The sequence below is a fragment of the Ictidomys tridecemlineatus genome, chromosome 2 (assembly GCF_052094955.1).
Source record: "Ictidomys tridecemlineatus isolate mIctTri1 chromosome 2, mIctTri1.hap1, whole genome shotgun sequence".
Taxonomy (NCBI): domain Eukaryota; kingdom Metazoa; phylum Chordata; class Mammalia; order Rodentia; family Sciuridae; genus Ictidomys; species Ictidomys tridecemlineatus.
In genome coordinates, this window is record NC_135478.1 from 231,199,163 (window position 1) to 231,213,279 (window position 14,117).

A 14,117-nucleotide genomic window follows, 5' to 3' on the forward strand; every position below is an offset into this window, starting at 1 on the left:
CGGCCAATCAGGCGAGCTCTTCTTTCAAGTGCCCAAGACCCAGGGCTGGTGAAGAGGAGATGTCCCCACAGAAGCAGCCACTCTTCAAGTGGCTCCACAAGGACGTTTCCACCACGCGGCAGGGACACTCATAAGTAAGCGCTACTTCACAGTTAATTATCTTTAATGGCAAGTGCTGTGAAATCTGAATCTCAAACCAAGGGCATAGGTGGGTTTCGGTCCATGCTGACTTACGAGTGGCCACATACCTCTCCTGAGGGGACCACGTCTGCTTCTCCGGGAGCAGTTCGTCAGCTGCCCCGAGGCCGGGAGGGTGGCCATGAGGAGCGGGGAGCAGAGAGCAGCCTCCCTCCCTCACTGACAGCCTGCCCAGGAGCCAGCCTGGCCGTGCTGGACACAGGTGTCGGGGGACTTAAGTCACACCATGAAGCACCGTGCTCCTGTCTATCCCCAAAGATGTCTTTAAATAATGAGAATCAAGTATGTCCCCCGAGCCCCCGGGAGCCGTGATCTCAGGGACCGCTGGTCCTCACCACTTCAGCAATTATGACACTCGGGGAAGAGAGGCTCGTCTTCCGGTACCTTCTCTGCCTGGCTTATCTGTGACTGATCTTTCCTGGGAACACACCGTTAAGACGCCGACGGCGACTGGCGACAATGCCAACTTGGCCACCACCTCCCATCGGCATCTCCAGCCAAAGGGGGCCCATCACCGGCCGCCCTTCCTCCCGGCAGAGTGAGTCCAAGCACCACTCGCACTTGCTCCCCAGACGCCGCCAGACGCGACCCACGCTGCCCACCAGAAGTGAGGATGCACCTCACTCGACTCACCGGCCCGACTCCACTGTGGAGGATCCTCAGTCCAGAAGCCTTCTCCAGCTGGTCCTGGTTGTCAGCTGTTAGGAGAGATCAAGAAGCAGAGGGGTCAGCCGAGGGCAGGGTCCTGGGGCACACAGCTGAGCAGCCTCCTGTCCTAACAAGTCCCAGGTGGCTGCCGGGTCCTGGGGGGAGATGCCCTAGGCCCCCATCCCGCTGGCTGCCCTGGTGAGCCCTGCCCGAGAGGGGTGGCGGTCAGAAGCCTTCTACTAGGAATCCACTGGACGCTGAGGGCTTGATGAAACCGTATGGAGTCCTGCTTTGAAAACCAGAGTCTTTTTAAAAATGAGGTAGTGTTATTAATTATGCCATCACTGGGGACAGTGTCACCTGCAGGCAGGGCTGCAAGTGTGCCCCCACCCCCCGTCACAACGCAGAGCCACCCAGTCCCTCCTCAGGCCCCAGCGAGAAGCCAGCAGATGGCCCTGCTCTGAGGCCAGCCCCCGGCCCTGCCTGGCTCTGACGAGGACGACTTCCAGGGATGGGCCCCCTCACTGCCACGCCAGAGGACACGAGCTGTGGACACAATCAGCCGATGCAAACAGAAACGCCATTACCCCAGGGCTGCAGCAGACCACTGCCCCACAGCAGGGGGGCCAGGGCACTGCCCTTGTGCCCCCCTCTGCAGAAGTCCTCTCTGACAGAGTCCCTGTCACTCTGGAAGTGGAAACTAGAAAAAGAGGGAACTGTACTGGAAACCCCATGAGTGGCCCGGCGGCCGGGAAGGGGTAGTCCCCTTCACCCTGTGACACTGCCGCCCGAGTCCCGGTGGGGCAGCCACCCAGCTGCAGCCCTCCCCCGGGGCTGCCACCATCTAGGACAAAGTCTCCCCTTGAACAAAGGATGTCATGGTTTCCCCCAGGTGATCTCCAGGCTCTGGAGGATGGCGTGGAGGTGGCTGGGCTGGAGCAGAGAGGCTCTGGGACAGGGGGGCACCAGGGCGGGGGCACCTGGGTGGAAGGGAGGACTTGTTAAGGCGCACACGGCCACCAGTTTAACGGCCTCCTGCAACGAAGGAAGCTTTGCCACTCCATGGCAAGCTGTTTGGGTGGGATGATAGTGAACTCTTAAATGGCTTAGGAAGAGAAAGTGCATAAAAATGAATCAAAAGTCCCCGGTGTGGCCACAGAGCAGGGGCAGATTTCAGAGCCAGCTCAACAGCAAGGTGGGATGATCCAGTCGGGGCAGCGGCTTCTGTTGGAGGCCAGGTGGCGAGTGTGCGCAGGCCCCCCGTCTGAGCAGGAGGAGGGTGGGGGGCGGGGTGGCTGGGGCTACAGAAGCAGCCAGAGGGCAGGGAGTCCAGAGGACACAGGTCACTGTCATTGCTTCTGAAGGGTGGGATGGCCTCAACCCTGCCTGGAAGCCGACCTAGACTGAGAGGCAGCAGGAGGAAGTGGCCGCTGCGGCCGTCAGACCCTGTCACAGATCTGGTGCTCTGGGGGGCTTCGGGGGCTCCTTTACTGCTACCCTAGGATTCCCTCTGGGCGTGTGTGCAGAGTGGTTTTGATGAACCAGCCTGAGGTGATTCGCTCAATACACAGAGTAACCGAGGGATCGCCAAGCACCGTTAGGGTTTCACTGGCAGTGTGGGACCTCTTGGAGCTGAGGAACAGGGACACTGAGCCACATTGCTGACGCGGGCTCCCAGGCGGCCATGAGACCTGCAGGGCAGAGCCTGTCCCACCTGCCCGTTTCCAGGCCAGGGCCTGTGCGTCGGTGCTCAAAGGCTTGGGTGGTTTTCCAACAGGCCCAGACGCATGTCTCTCGGTGCGTGTGGCATGCCTGCAAGCCACCCGACTGCTCCTCCACCCAGTTTGGTCAGAACCACCAGCAGTGCTGCCGACAACCTGACCCGGCGTTTGGGCCCTGTCGTTCCTAAAATACCCATGAGTTTCAAGTCAGGGGAGGGACTGGTTTGCTTCCTAAGTGACTCAAGGCTCAACTCTAAGTAAAGATTGGAATAATAAAGTCCACACCACCAGTGAAAGGCTGGCAGTCACTAGACGTTGTCCTTACCTAGCCCCAGAATCACCTGGACCGCGGTGTCAGCAGGTGCTTTTGAAACAACACCCACGTTCCACAGTAGTGCGCCGAGACTAAGGCGGGTCTCTGTGCTCTAGGATCTGGCCATAGTGACCCTTGGCCTTCCCCTCACCAGGACCAGTGGCCAGCAGTCAGGAACAGTGTCCCCAGGGGTTTCCTGGCAGGGGCTCCCTGAGGAGCACGAGCTGAATGCGCGTGGCAGGGTGTCACTGAGACCTGAATGCAGCACCCAGGGAGCCCTTTGTCAAAACAAAAGGAGAAGGCTGCAGGCGGAAAGTCCTGGGCCAACGGGGGGCTCTGTGGCAGCATGAAAACACAGCGAGGGGGACACAGGCGGAGGTGGGAGGGTCCCAGGCGGAGGTGGGATGAGGCCTTTGGTAATGGCAGGATGGGCCTGGCGAGGGCAGCCTATTACCTGGGAAATCAGCCACTGGGGATCCCCTCATTCAACCAGCGTCCCCAGGAGACCATGAATAGCTGCACCCCGCCCCCTGAGTGCCCACTCGGGCGTGTGGCTGGGAGGGAGGCGCTGTCTTGGGAGCAGCAGGGCAGTCCCCCCGGCTGAGGATGCCCTTGTACTCTGCTCTGTGCCCTGTGCTCCGCATGCACAGGGCAGGCTGCAGCCTGGAGCTCCCCCCACCTCTGCACCCGTCAGGGCCTCTGGGTGCTTGTGTGTCGCACTGCTGGCCAACTGGCCTTCTGTTTCCAGCCTTAGAAGGACACAGCTCACTAGAGCTGCTGTGCCTAAAGGACCGACCAGAACAGTTCTAGGTTTCAGAGGTCTCAGTTCACAGACAGCAGACTGGGTTCCTCAGGTCTCAAGGTGAGGCTACATATCATGGAGGAAGAATCTGGCGGAGGGAGGCGGCTCACGTGACCACCAGAAAACCCAGAGAGACTGCACCCGCCCGATGCACACACCCCGTCACCCGAGGTCCTCCTCCAGCCCTAACACCTGCACAGTGACCACCCAGGTAATCCCGCCGGGGATGAATTCTGTGACTGGGTAAGACCACAACCGAATCGGTCCTCCTCTGCACCTTCCGGCACTGTCCCACACAGGGACACCTCACATCCAAACCCAACAGCTGCTGTTTCCAAAACCTCCACGAGAGCAGGGCCTCCTCCTCTTTCCTGCCAGTGAGTTTCCCTCTGACACTCTAAAGTCCCTTATAAAGCCACCAGACGCTCCCCTAACAGAGGCCCTGCCACAGGCCACACAGGCTCCTCCTGAGAAGTCGCCAGCCATACCCTCTGCCATTTCCAAGGTCCACAGAGGGAACCTTCACAGTGCCTCAGTTTCCCTTAGAAACCCCAACACTTGTTTGATGAGTGGCTGGAGGCTTAGGTAGGGCCCAGGCTCCTAGCATGGCCAAAGACGATCAGTGTGTCTTTCGGACTGCAGCTGCCAGATCTATCCCTGTGGAGAGCAGGCTGCACCTGCCCTAGTGACTCCATGGTGTGCAGAACAGCAGTCCTCAGGCTGCACCTGCCCTAGTGACTCCATGGTGTGTAGAACAGCAATCCTCAGGCTGTGCCTGCCCTAGTGACTACATGGTGTGCAGAACAGCAGTCCTCAGGCTGTGCCTGCCCTAGTGACTCCATGGTGTGTAGAACAGCAGTCCTCAGGCTGCACCTGCCCTAGTGACTCCATGGTGTAGAACAGCAGTCCTCAGGCTGTGCCTGCCCTAGTGACTCCATGGTGTGCAGGACAGCAGTCCTCAGGCTGTGCCTGCCCTAGTGACTCCATGGTGTGTAGAACAGCAGTCCTCAGGCTGTGCCTGCCCTAGTGACTCCATGGTGTGTAGAACAGCACTCCTCAGGCTGTGCCTGCCCTAGTGACTCCATGGTGTGCAGAACAGCAGTCCTCAGGCTGTGCCTGCCCTAGTGACTCCATGGTGTGTAGAAGAGCAGCTCTCAGGCTGTGCCTGCCCTAGTGACTCCATGGTGTGCAGAACAGCAGTCCTCAGGCTGTGCCTGCCCTAGTGACTCCATGGTGTGTAGAAGAGCAGCTCTCAGGCTGTGCCTGCCCTAGTGACTCCATGGTGTGCAGAACAGCAGTCCTCAGGCTGTGCCTGCCCTAGTGACTCAATGGTGTGCAGAACAGCAGTCCTCAGGCTGCACCTGCCCTAGTGACTCCATGGTGTGCAGGACAGCAGTCCTCAGGCTGCACCTGCCCTAGTGACTACATGGTGTGTAGGACAGCAGTCCTCAGGCTGCATCTGCCCTAGTGACTCCATGGTGTGTAGGACAGCAGTCCTCAGGCTGTGCCTGTCCTAGTGACCCCATGGTGTGTAGAACATCAGTCCTCAGGCTGTACCTGCACTAGTGACTCCATGGTGTGTAGGACAGCAGTCCTCAGGCTGCACCTGCCCGAGTGACTCCATGGTGTGTAGAAGGCAGTCCTCAGGCTGCACCTGCCCTAGTGACTCCATGGTGTGTAGAACAGCAGTCCTCAGGCTGTGCCTGCCCTAGTGACTCCATGGTGTGTGGAACAGCAGTCCTCAGGCTATGCCTGCCCTGAATGACTCCATGGTGTGTAGAACAGCAGTCCTCAGGCTGTGCCTGCCCTAGTGACTCCATGGTGTGTGGAACAGCAGTCCTCAGCTGCGCCTGCCCTAGTGACTCCATGGTGTGTAAAACAGCTGTCCTCAGGCTGTGCCTGCCGTGGTGACTCCATGGTGCATAGAACAGCAATCTTCAGGCTGCACCTGTCCTGAGTGACTCCATGGTGTGTAGAACAGCAGTCCTCAGGCTGTGCCTGCCCTAGTGACTCCATGGTGTGCAGAACAGCAGTCCTCAGGCTGTGCCTGCCCTAGTGACTCCATGGTGTACAGAACAGCAGTCCTCAGGCTGTGCCTGCCCTAGTGACTCCATGGTGTGCAGAACAGTAGTCCTCAGGCTGTGCCTGCCCTAGTGACTACATGGTGTGTAGGACAGCAGTCCTCAGGCTGCACCTGCCCTAGTGACTCCATGGTGTGTAGAACAGCAGTCCTCAGGCTGTGCCTGCCCTATTGACTCCATGGTGTGTAGAACAGCAGCTCTCAGGCTGTGCCTGCCCTATTGACTCCATGGTGTGCAGAACAGCAGCTCTCAGGCTGCACCTGCCCTAGTGACTCCATGGTGTGCGGAACAGCAGCTCTCAGGCTGTGCCTGCCCTAGTGACTCCATGGTGTGTAGAACAGCAGTCCTCAGGCTATGCCTGCCCTAGTGACTCCATGGTGTGTAGGACAGCAGTCCTCAGGCTGTGCCTGCCCTAGTGACTCCATGGTGTGTGGAACAGCATTCCTGAGGCTGTGCCTGTCCTAGTGACTCCATGGTGTGTAGAACAGCAGTCCTCAGGCTATGCCTGCCCTAGTGACTCCATGGTATGTAGAACAGCAGTCCTCAGGCTGTGCCTGCTCTAGTGACTCCATAGTGTGTAGAACAGCAGTCCTCAGGCTGTGCCTGCCCTAGTGACTCCATGGTGTGTAGAACAGCACTCCTCAGGCTGCGCCAGCCCTAGTGACTCCATGGTGTGTAGAACAGCAGTCCTCAGGCTGTGGCTGCCCTAGTGACTCTCTGGTGTGTAGAACAGCAGTCCTCAGGCTGTCCCTGCCCTAGTGACTGCATGGTGTGTAGAACAGCAGTCCTCAGGGTGTGCCTGCCCTAGTGACTCCATGGTGTGTAGAACAGCAGTCCTCAGGCTGTGCCTGCCTTAGTGACTCCATGGTATGCAGAACAGCAGTCCTCAGGCTGTGCCTGCCCTAGTGACTCCATGGTGTGTAGAACAGCAGTCCTCAGGCTGTGCCTACCCTAGTGACTCCATGGTGTGTAGAACAGCAGTCCTCAGGCTGTGCCTGCCCTAGTGACTCCATGGTGTGTAGAAGAGCAGCTCTCAGGCTGCACCTGCCCTAGTGACTCCATGGTGTGTAGGACAGCAGTCCTCAGGCTGTGCCTGCCCTAGTGACTCCATGGTGTGTAGAACAGCAGTCCTCCGGCTGCGCCTGCCCTATTGACTCCATGGTGTATAGAACTGCAGTCCTCAGGCTGTGCCTGCCCTAGTGACTCCATGGTGTGTAGGACAGCAGTCCTCAGGCTGTGCCTGCCCTAGTGACTCTATGGTGTGTAGAACAGCAGTCCTCAGGCTGTGCCTGCCCTAGTGAGTCCATGGTGTGTAGGACAGTAGTCCTCAGGCTATGCCTACCCTAGTGACTCCATGGTGTGTGGACAGCAATCCTCAGGCTGTGCCTGCCCTAGTGACTCAATGGTGTGTAGAACAGCAGTCCTCAGGCTGCACCTGCCCTAGTGACTCCATGGTGTGTAGGACAGCAGTCCTCAGGCTGCACCTGCCCTAGTGACTCCATGGTGTGTAGAACAGCAGCTCTCAGGCTGTGCCTGCCCTAGTGACTCCATGGTGTGTAGAACAGCAGTCCTCAGGCTGCACCTGCCCTAAGTGACTCCATGGTGTATAAGACAGCAGTCCTCAGGCTGTGCCTGCCCTAGTGACTCCATGGTGTGTAGGACAGCAGTCCTCAGGCTGTGCCTGCCCTAGTGACTCCATGGTGTGTAGGACAGCAGTCCTCAGGCTGTGCCTGCCCTAGTGACTCCATGGTGTGTAGAACAGCAGTCCTCAGGCTGTGCCTGCCCTATTGACTCCATGGTGTGCAGAACAGCAGTCCTCAGGCTGTGCCTGCTCAAAGTGATTCCATTTCATAAAGCAGTAGTCTGTCTTAGGTATTTCCTTTTTAGTCCTAGTGCCAAGGTATAGTGATTTTACACCTTGTTTGTACAAGTAAACAACCGCCATCTGCCCAGCACAATCATAAGGCACAAACTAATCGTGCTATTAAACGTAGCCACCTGTGATCTTATCAAATCAAATTGGAATTGCATGGATGCATGGGCTTATCAAACCCATATCTGAAAAACCAGGCTCATGAGCTCGTCCAACATGTCAGACTGCTGAATGAAGTCACCCCCTCACCCAAGGCCCATGAAAGGCAGATCCCCCAATACGGGACGTGGAGGTAACCTGATGCCATCATCTGGTCCTCATCATGAGCCTTGCCTGGGAAATTCACCACAGTGGACCTACCTCCAGTTTCCAGCTCAGCGCAGCTTCTCTTGCCCATGATGGTGATTCCCAGCCCCCTCCAAGGTGCACCTCAGCCGATGCCTCCTGCTGACCTCTGGAACCGCTGCCTGTCCTTAAGCCCCTCTCTGGCCCTGACAGCAAAGTGGCATTCTTTCTGCTCAGCCTCCTGAGCCCGGCAGCTGCTTTGATCCTTCCTACTGTAACCTACAGGTACCATCCCATAGAGTGCCACCCCTGGCTGGGTGGTACAGACACTTTACCTGCGGCTGCCCGGCTCTGGACGACCTGGTAACCTGCCAGTACCTGGTGACCTGCAGCTGCCGAGAGTGGTGCACCTGTGCGTTTACTGTTGCTCCAGAGTCTGCCGCAGTGGAAAGACAGCAATGGATGGCGTAGGCTGCGGCATGGCCTGCTTTCCCCGTACGGCAGCCAGGGGTGCAAATCACAGAAGGTGCTATTGCTCACTGCTCTAAAATGCCAGCAATGGAGCTGGTGTGGTGGTGCAGGCCTCTGATCCCACGGCTTGGGAGGCTGAGGCAGGAGGACTGTGAGTTCAAAACCAGCCTCAGTAAAAGTGGGGCACTAAGCAACTCAGTGAGACCCTGCCTCTCATAAAATACAAAATAGGGCTGGGGTGTGGCTCAGTGGTGGAGTGCCCCTGAGTGCAAGCCCATGTACCCCCTCCCCTCAAAAGCAGTGACCGCAGGGCTCTGTGCATGCACGGGCTTCCCCAGACCACACGCCAGCAGGGCGTCCCTCTGCCTCCCCCATGAGCTCCGAGCCTCCTTGGCCGCTCTCCTCCACGTAGGCAGAATGCTCCTGTGCCCTGGCTCCCTCGGCCCTTTCCTTGGAGTGCTGCCTCTGCTCCTAGCTGCTTCCTCAGCCTGGCCGCGGGGCACTCTGTGAACACTCTGCTGGTCCTGGCTGTCACCGCCAGCCCCCGTCAGGGTTAGCCAGACGGAGCATGGCTGATGACGGCCCCCTGCACCGGCCCCTCACTCGCTCACCCACTGGCTCACTCAGGCATGGCTTGTGCCAGGCACCGGGCCCTGGTGGGGTGGACAGGTCTCCTTGTCACTGGGGTGATTTCCGCCATCTGTCTGTGGACTGTGACAGGACGAGCAGGTGGGGCTAGGGGGGTCTGTCCCGGCACGTGTGGTCTTGTGTGCCCAGTGTGCCCCTGGAAGAGTCCATGGGAGTCACTGGGTGTGCCCGCCTATCTTTAGGCCTGCAGGTGAGATGCAGCAGCTGCCCGTGGCACTAGGGCTTCTCTCCTGACCTGAGCCCCCCTTGCTCCCAGGGAAACCCCTCTGGGCCTGTTAGATCTCCCCTGGCCATGCCGGTCACCTGGCTCCCAGGGATCCCCTCTGGGCCTGTTAGACCTCCCCTGGCCATGCCGGTCACCTGGCTCCCAGGGATCCCCTCTGGGCCTGTTAGACCTCCCCTGGCCATGCCGGTCACCTGGCTCCCAGGGATCCCCTCTGGGCCTGTTAGACCTCCCCTGGCCATGCCGGTCACCTGGCTCCCAGGGATCCCCTCTGGGCCTGTTAGAACTCCCCTGGCCATGCCGGTCACCTGGCTCTCAGGGATCCCCTCTGGGCCTGTTAGACCTCGCCTGGCCATGCCGGTCACCTGGCTCCCAGGGATCCCCTCTGGGCCTGTTGAACCTCCGCTGGCCATGCCGGTCACCAGGCTCCGAGGGATCCCCTCTGGGCCTGTTGAACCTCCCCTGGCCATGCCGGTCACCTGGCTCCCAGGGATCCCATCTGGGCCTGTTAGACCTCCCCTGGCCATGCCGGTCACCTGACTCCCAGGGATCCCCTCTGGGCCTGTTGAAACTCCCCTGGCCATGCCGGTCACCTGGCTCCCAGGGATCCCCTCTGGGCCTGTTAGAACTCCCCTGGCCATGCCGGTCACCATGTGGGGCACTGACTGAGCCCTCTCATTAACCAGCCACAAGCAGAGGCCGCAGTGGGCCCAGGAGCAGGTCTGTGGTGGAGCAGGGCTTCCCTCTGACCACAGTGCTCCCTCCTGCTCGAGGGCAGCAGCAGCAGCCAGACGTCACGGTCCTGGTGACCTGGCCAGCACCACCAGTGGCTTTCCCAGAGGAAGTGGGAGGTCTGACCTGACACTCTGCTGCCTGAGGCCATGTGCCCCCATGACAGTTCACTGGGCTGCGTCGGCCCCAGCACCCAACCCCCTGGTTCACGTCAGGACATGTCATGTTCTTCAGGAAGCCCGGCAGTGCCCGGAAGAGATGCCGGGAGGACGGTCCCCAGAGGACACCCTGCCTCCAAAGCCTGCTGGCCTGCTTCTCGCTGGAGAAGCCTCTGGGAAGTGGTGCCCGGTCCCACCCCACCTGCCGTCCTCCTGCCTGTGGAGGAGGGTGCTGGCCGTGGCCGGGAGCTCTGCTGTGGCCTACTGCCGCCCCAGGCGCCAGCTGCCCTCCTGTCCTGCCCCTTGCTCGACGTGGAAATCCCTCGCCAGGAGGCAACGTGACTCTCCTGGTGTGTGAATGCTGCACAACTGGCCCGGGCAGCTCGGCCTTCTGTGCCTCCCATCCTCTGCCTCGCCCTTGGAGCTGGACTACACCTACGGGAAGAGGAGCGGGAGTGCCCGGCCGCCCGGGGGTCTGCCCCTTCCCTCCTTGGCAGGCCCTGCTCCTCGGCCAGCTCAGCGGTGGGGCCCTTGGATGGCAGCGTCTCTGTGGCCTGCGGTGAGGCCGGACGGTGTTCAGGTCGGGCGGCTCCTGCCGGCACTCCTGGCTTTCACTCCTGCCCGCGAGCTCCGAGACAAGGCTGCGTTTTTAAAGTCTCTCTGGGGCATTTTGAGGAGGGACAAGGAGGGAAAGCCTGGCCCAGCCAGATGTTCCTTGAGGTGCAGGTTATTTCTTAGTCAAGCACTGGACTCTGGGGGCCTTGAGAGCTGGCCAGCGGCCAGGAGGAGACGAGGAGAGGCTGCCTCGCTGGAGGCAGAGAGCAACGAGAAAGGCATTTTTTTTTTATCTTTCTGGGAGACAAAAAGGGTTTCCAAACACAAAAAAGCAGCCCTTTAAAATTAAATTCACTAGATGAAGGATATGCAAATCACCTGAAGAAGCGGAACCGTAATGTACTCAACACTCTGCAATAGCCTATTTAATTAGTATTTTAATTTATCAGAATAATTCTTTGCACTTGACAATTTATGCAGCATTCCATATAATTAAGCACGTAGCGGCAGCAGAATGATTTCCTCCTCTCTTTATCCCGCTATTCTAACCTGCGAGAATGTGCAGAAGTCTCCTCTGTGATCTAAATCACAATGGGGCGACCTGGTGGCTTTGCTCCACGAGAAAGCCCAGCAGAGAGGCATGGGTGGGCCTGTCACCTGGGGACCCTGGCTGGGCTCTGGGTGGCACGGTTGGTGTCCCCTCCAGGGTGGAGCGATCCGTCCTGCACACCCGTGGGCCCAGCGGCCACTCAAGCAGTGGGGGAGGGGTCTGTGTCTACCTGGCCCCACCTTGAACCCACGGGCCCCCACCCCGAGGGCCCCCTGACTCTAAGCGGCCCAGCGACTCAGGCTCCCTTGCTCCAGGGTCCTTAGGGACTCACCCTGGGCGTGACCCTCCTCTTCCAGTAGCCCCAACTCTCAAGTTTCCACCAGCGCCACGGGCAGAGACCTGGCCTTCCAGACCCGGGACACTCCATACCAGACTGTGTCAGCAGCTACTGCCGGAGGAAGTGTCCCTTCTCCAGACCTCTCAGCCTCCAGGCCCCCACCTGCCCCAGGGCCTGTGTCCTGCTGCCCGCTCCTGGTCCTCGCTGGGACCCAGGCCTGCACAGGACCCGCACCTCGGGGAGCAGCCTGTGCCCTCCTGCTCTCCTCTCCAAGTCTGGCCTCCGCTCCGGCTGGTCCTGCTCTTCTGAACCCTCATCTCCCTGTGGCAAGAGGCCCCTTGGGAAATCACCCATCTCGCTCTTTCCCATCTGGGGAATGCTGATCTCCCCAGCCGCCGTGAGACGCCGTCCACTGCGCCTCCACTCCCTGGGCAGCACACTTGGTCACTGTGTCCTGCGTCCAGCTGCTGCTTCCCACACAGAGCCGCACGGGACATGGTGTGGGTGCCCCAGGCACGTGTGGGCGGGCAGGCTGTCCTGGCTGCTGGGCTCCTGGTACTTGGGAATCCTGCCCTTCTGACGGGGTCCACCCCCAGGTCCTCGGGCACAGCCTGCACAGGCCTCCACCCACACAGCAAATGGAAAAGCAGATCGTGCACCAGCAGATGAGGTGGAGCAGGCAGCCAAATCTGTCAGACTGGCGACAAGCGGAGGCCGCCTGGAGCCCCAGGTGCTCAGCAGGGCTGGTGGGATTTCCATCCTCCAGATCCTGTGGCTAAATGCACTTCTTTTCTCTGTAAATGACCCAGCTCCAGGCAGTTTGCTACAGCAATGGAAAATGGGCTCATACAATTACTCGCCCATTCTTTTGCCTGAGTAAATAATGAAGCTGCCTGTAAACAATGACAGGTTTGTGACAATTGTCAGCAGCAGAATGGACTATTTCCTGTCAGTCCCTACAATAATGACAGCTAGAGGTCAGGAGGGAGGGGTCTCACACCGTGCTGGTGACAGGGACATCATGAGATCCCAGAACCCTGACCTGTGCAGAGGCCTCCCCTGCATGTGAGAAGTACTTCTGTGAGTCTCTCTGTCCAGGCCTGGACCCCACCTCGCTAGATCCCGTAGCCAAGGACAAGCACTTCGGCACCTCGCCCCTCGTTCTGCCCGTGGACCCCCATGCTGGTCCACTTGCCCCGAGGACACAATGGCAGGTGACTGTCCTGTGGGAGCAGGACAGAGCGTTGCAGACCTGGGTGGTGCAGGGTGGGCACATGGGCAGCAGCAGGGCTCCTGGCCCTCTAGGATGTTCAGAGTGCCGCCACGTGCGTGAGCCCCAGAGCTGCGACACCAGCAGGTGGGGGGCACCCGCAGCTCCTCCCAACCCTCGGGGACCACCGTGTGCCTGGGTCCTCTGCCAACTGGGTCTGCGCAGGACGCGTGGCACACACCCCGGTCCCTGACTGCTGTCTCCCATGGGGCCTTGGTAAACGTCTGTCTGTCGTGGGCTCGGCCCGCCCAAGCTCTCTCCAGCACTGTGGTCCCTCAGTGTGGGACCTGCTCTCCACAGCTCCAGAGGTCAAGAGGACCCGTCTCACAAGCCCCCACGGGTCCCCTGGGACCTCAGGACGCTGCCCCCAGAGGACGCTGCCCGCCAGGCCTCCTGCTTGCTGCCCACACAGGCTGTACTGTCTCCAGCTCCGCCGGACAGTCACTTGCCACGGCCTGCTTGGCTTAGATGGTCACCGCTCACTGTCAACCCTGCATCACAGATCTCACGGGACGGCCTTCCTCCTCCTGACGTGAATCCCCCAGAACTGACCCAGAGGCGGTTGTGGAGACTGGGCCCGGCTCTGCTTGAGCACTTGGGTACCCTGGGTGGTCTGGGGACTGCGATGTCCCCAGAGTCGTGTGTGCTGAGGGGCGAGACCCGCAGGAGGTGGGCTGGTGGGAAGCCGCTGGTCACTGGCACCCTGGTCAGTTCCCACATCAGCAAGGTGTTTCCTTTGATTTCTTTATTTTTGGGGGGAGGTACCAGGGATTGAACTCGGGGGAGCCCACCACTGGGCCACACCCCCAGCCCTGTTGTATTTTCTTCAGAGACAGGTCTCACTGAGTTGCTTAGCGCCTGGCTTTGGCTGAGGCTGGCTCTGAACTCAGGATCCTCCTGCCTCAGCCTCCTGAGCTGCTGGGTCATAGGTGTGCGCCACTAACGAGGTGTTTTTGAGCAAGTCTGGACCCTGAATCTCCTGCTTCCTGTCTCACCAGGTGACCTCTACCTGTGCTACCGCCACTTTGACACTCTCCTCCACTCTGGGCCCTCAGCAGAGGCTGAGCAGACGGGCCGCCAGCCTGGACTCCCAGGCTCCCCCTCCCCACCTGGTCAGCTAGACACACCTTTCTCCTTCACAGAGCCCCGCCTTCAGGAGCTGGTCTGGTGACAAGAAAGGAAATACCGAGGCCATCTCCAGTTCTGGGTTGAGGCCTGTCCCCTCAGAAGCACAGACGGCTATCATCCGGTG

The 14,117-nt window shown here is 59.7% G+C and overlaps 1 protein-coding gene across 8 annotated transcripts in view; it reads right to left on the bottom strand.

Moving 5' to 3' along the window:
- Ptprn2 (protein tyrosine phosphatase receptor type N2) overlaps window positions 1-14,117 on the bottom strand; it is an 875,713-nt gene that overhangs the window by 328,304 nt on the left and 533,292 nt on the right. For all 8 annotated transcript variants that reach the window (XM_078040940.1, XM_078040938.1, XM_078040939.1 and 5 more), the window contains one exon: window positions 832-896. In XM_078040940.1, the coding sequence (XP_077897066.1) occupies window positions 832-896 (65 nt within the window). The remainder of the gene's footprint in view (window positions 1-831; window positions 897-14,117) is intronic.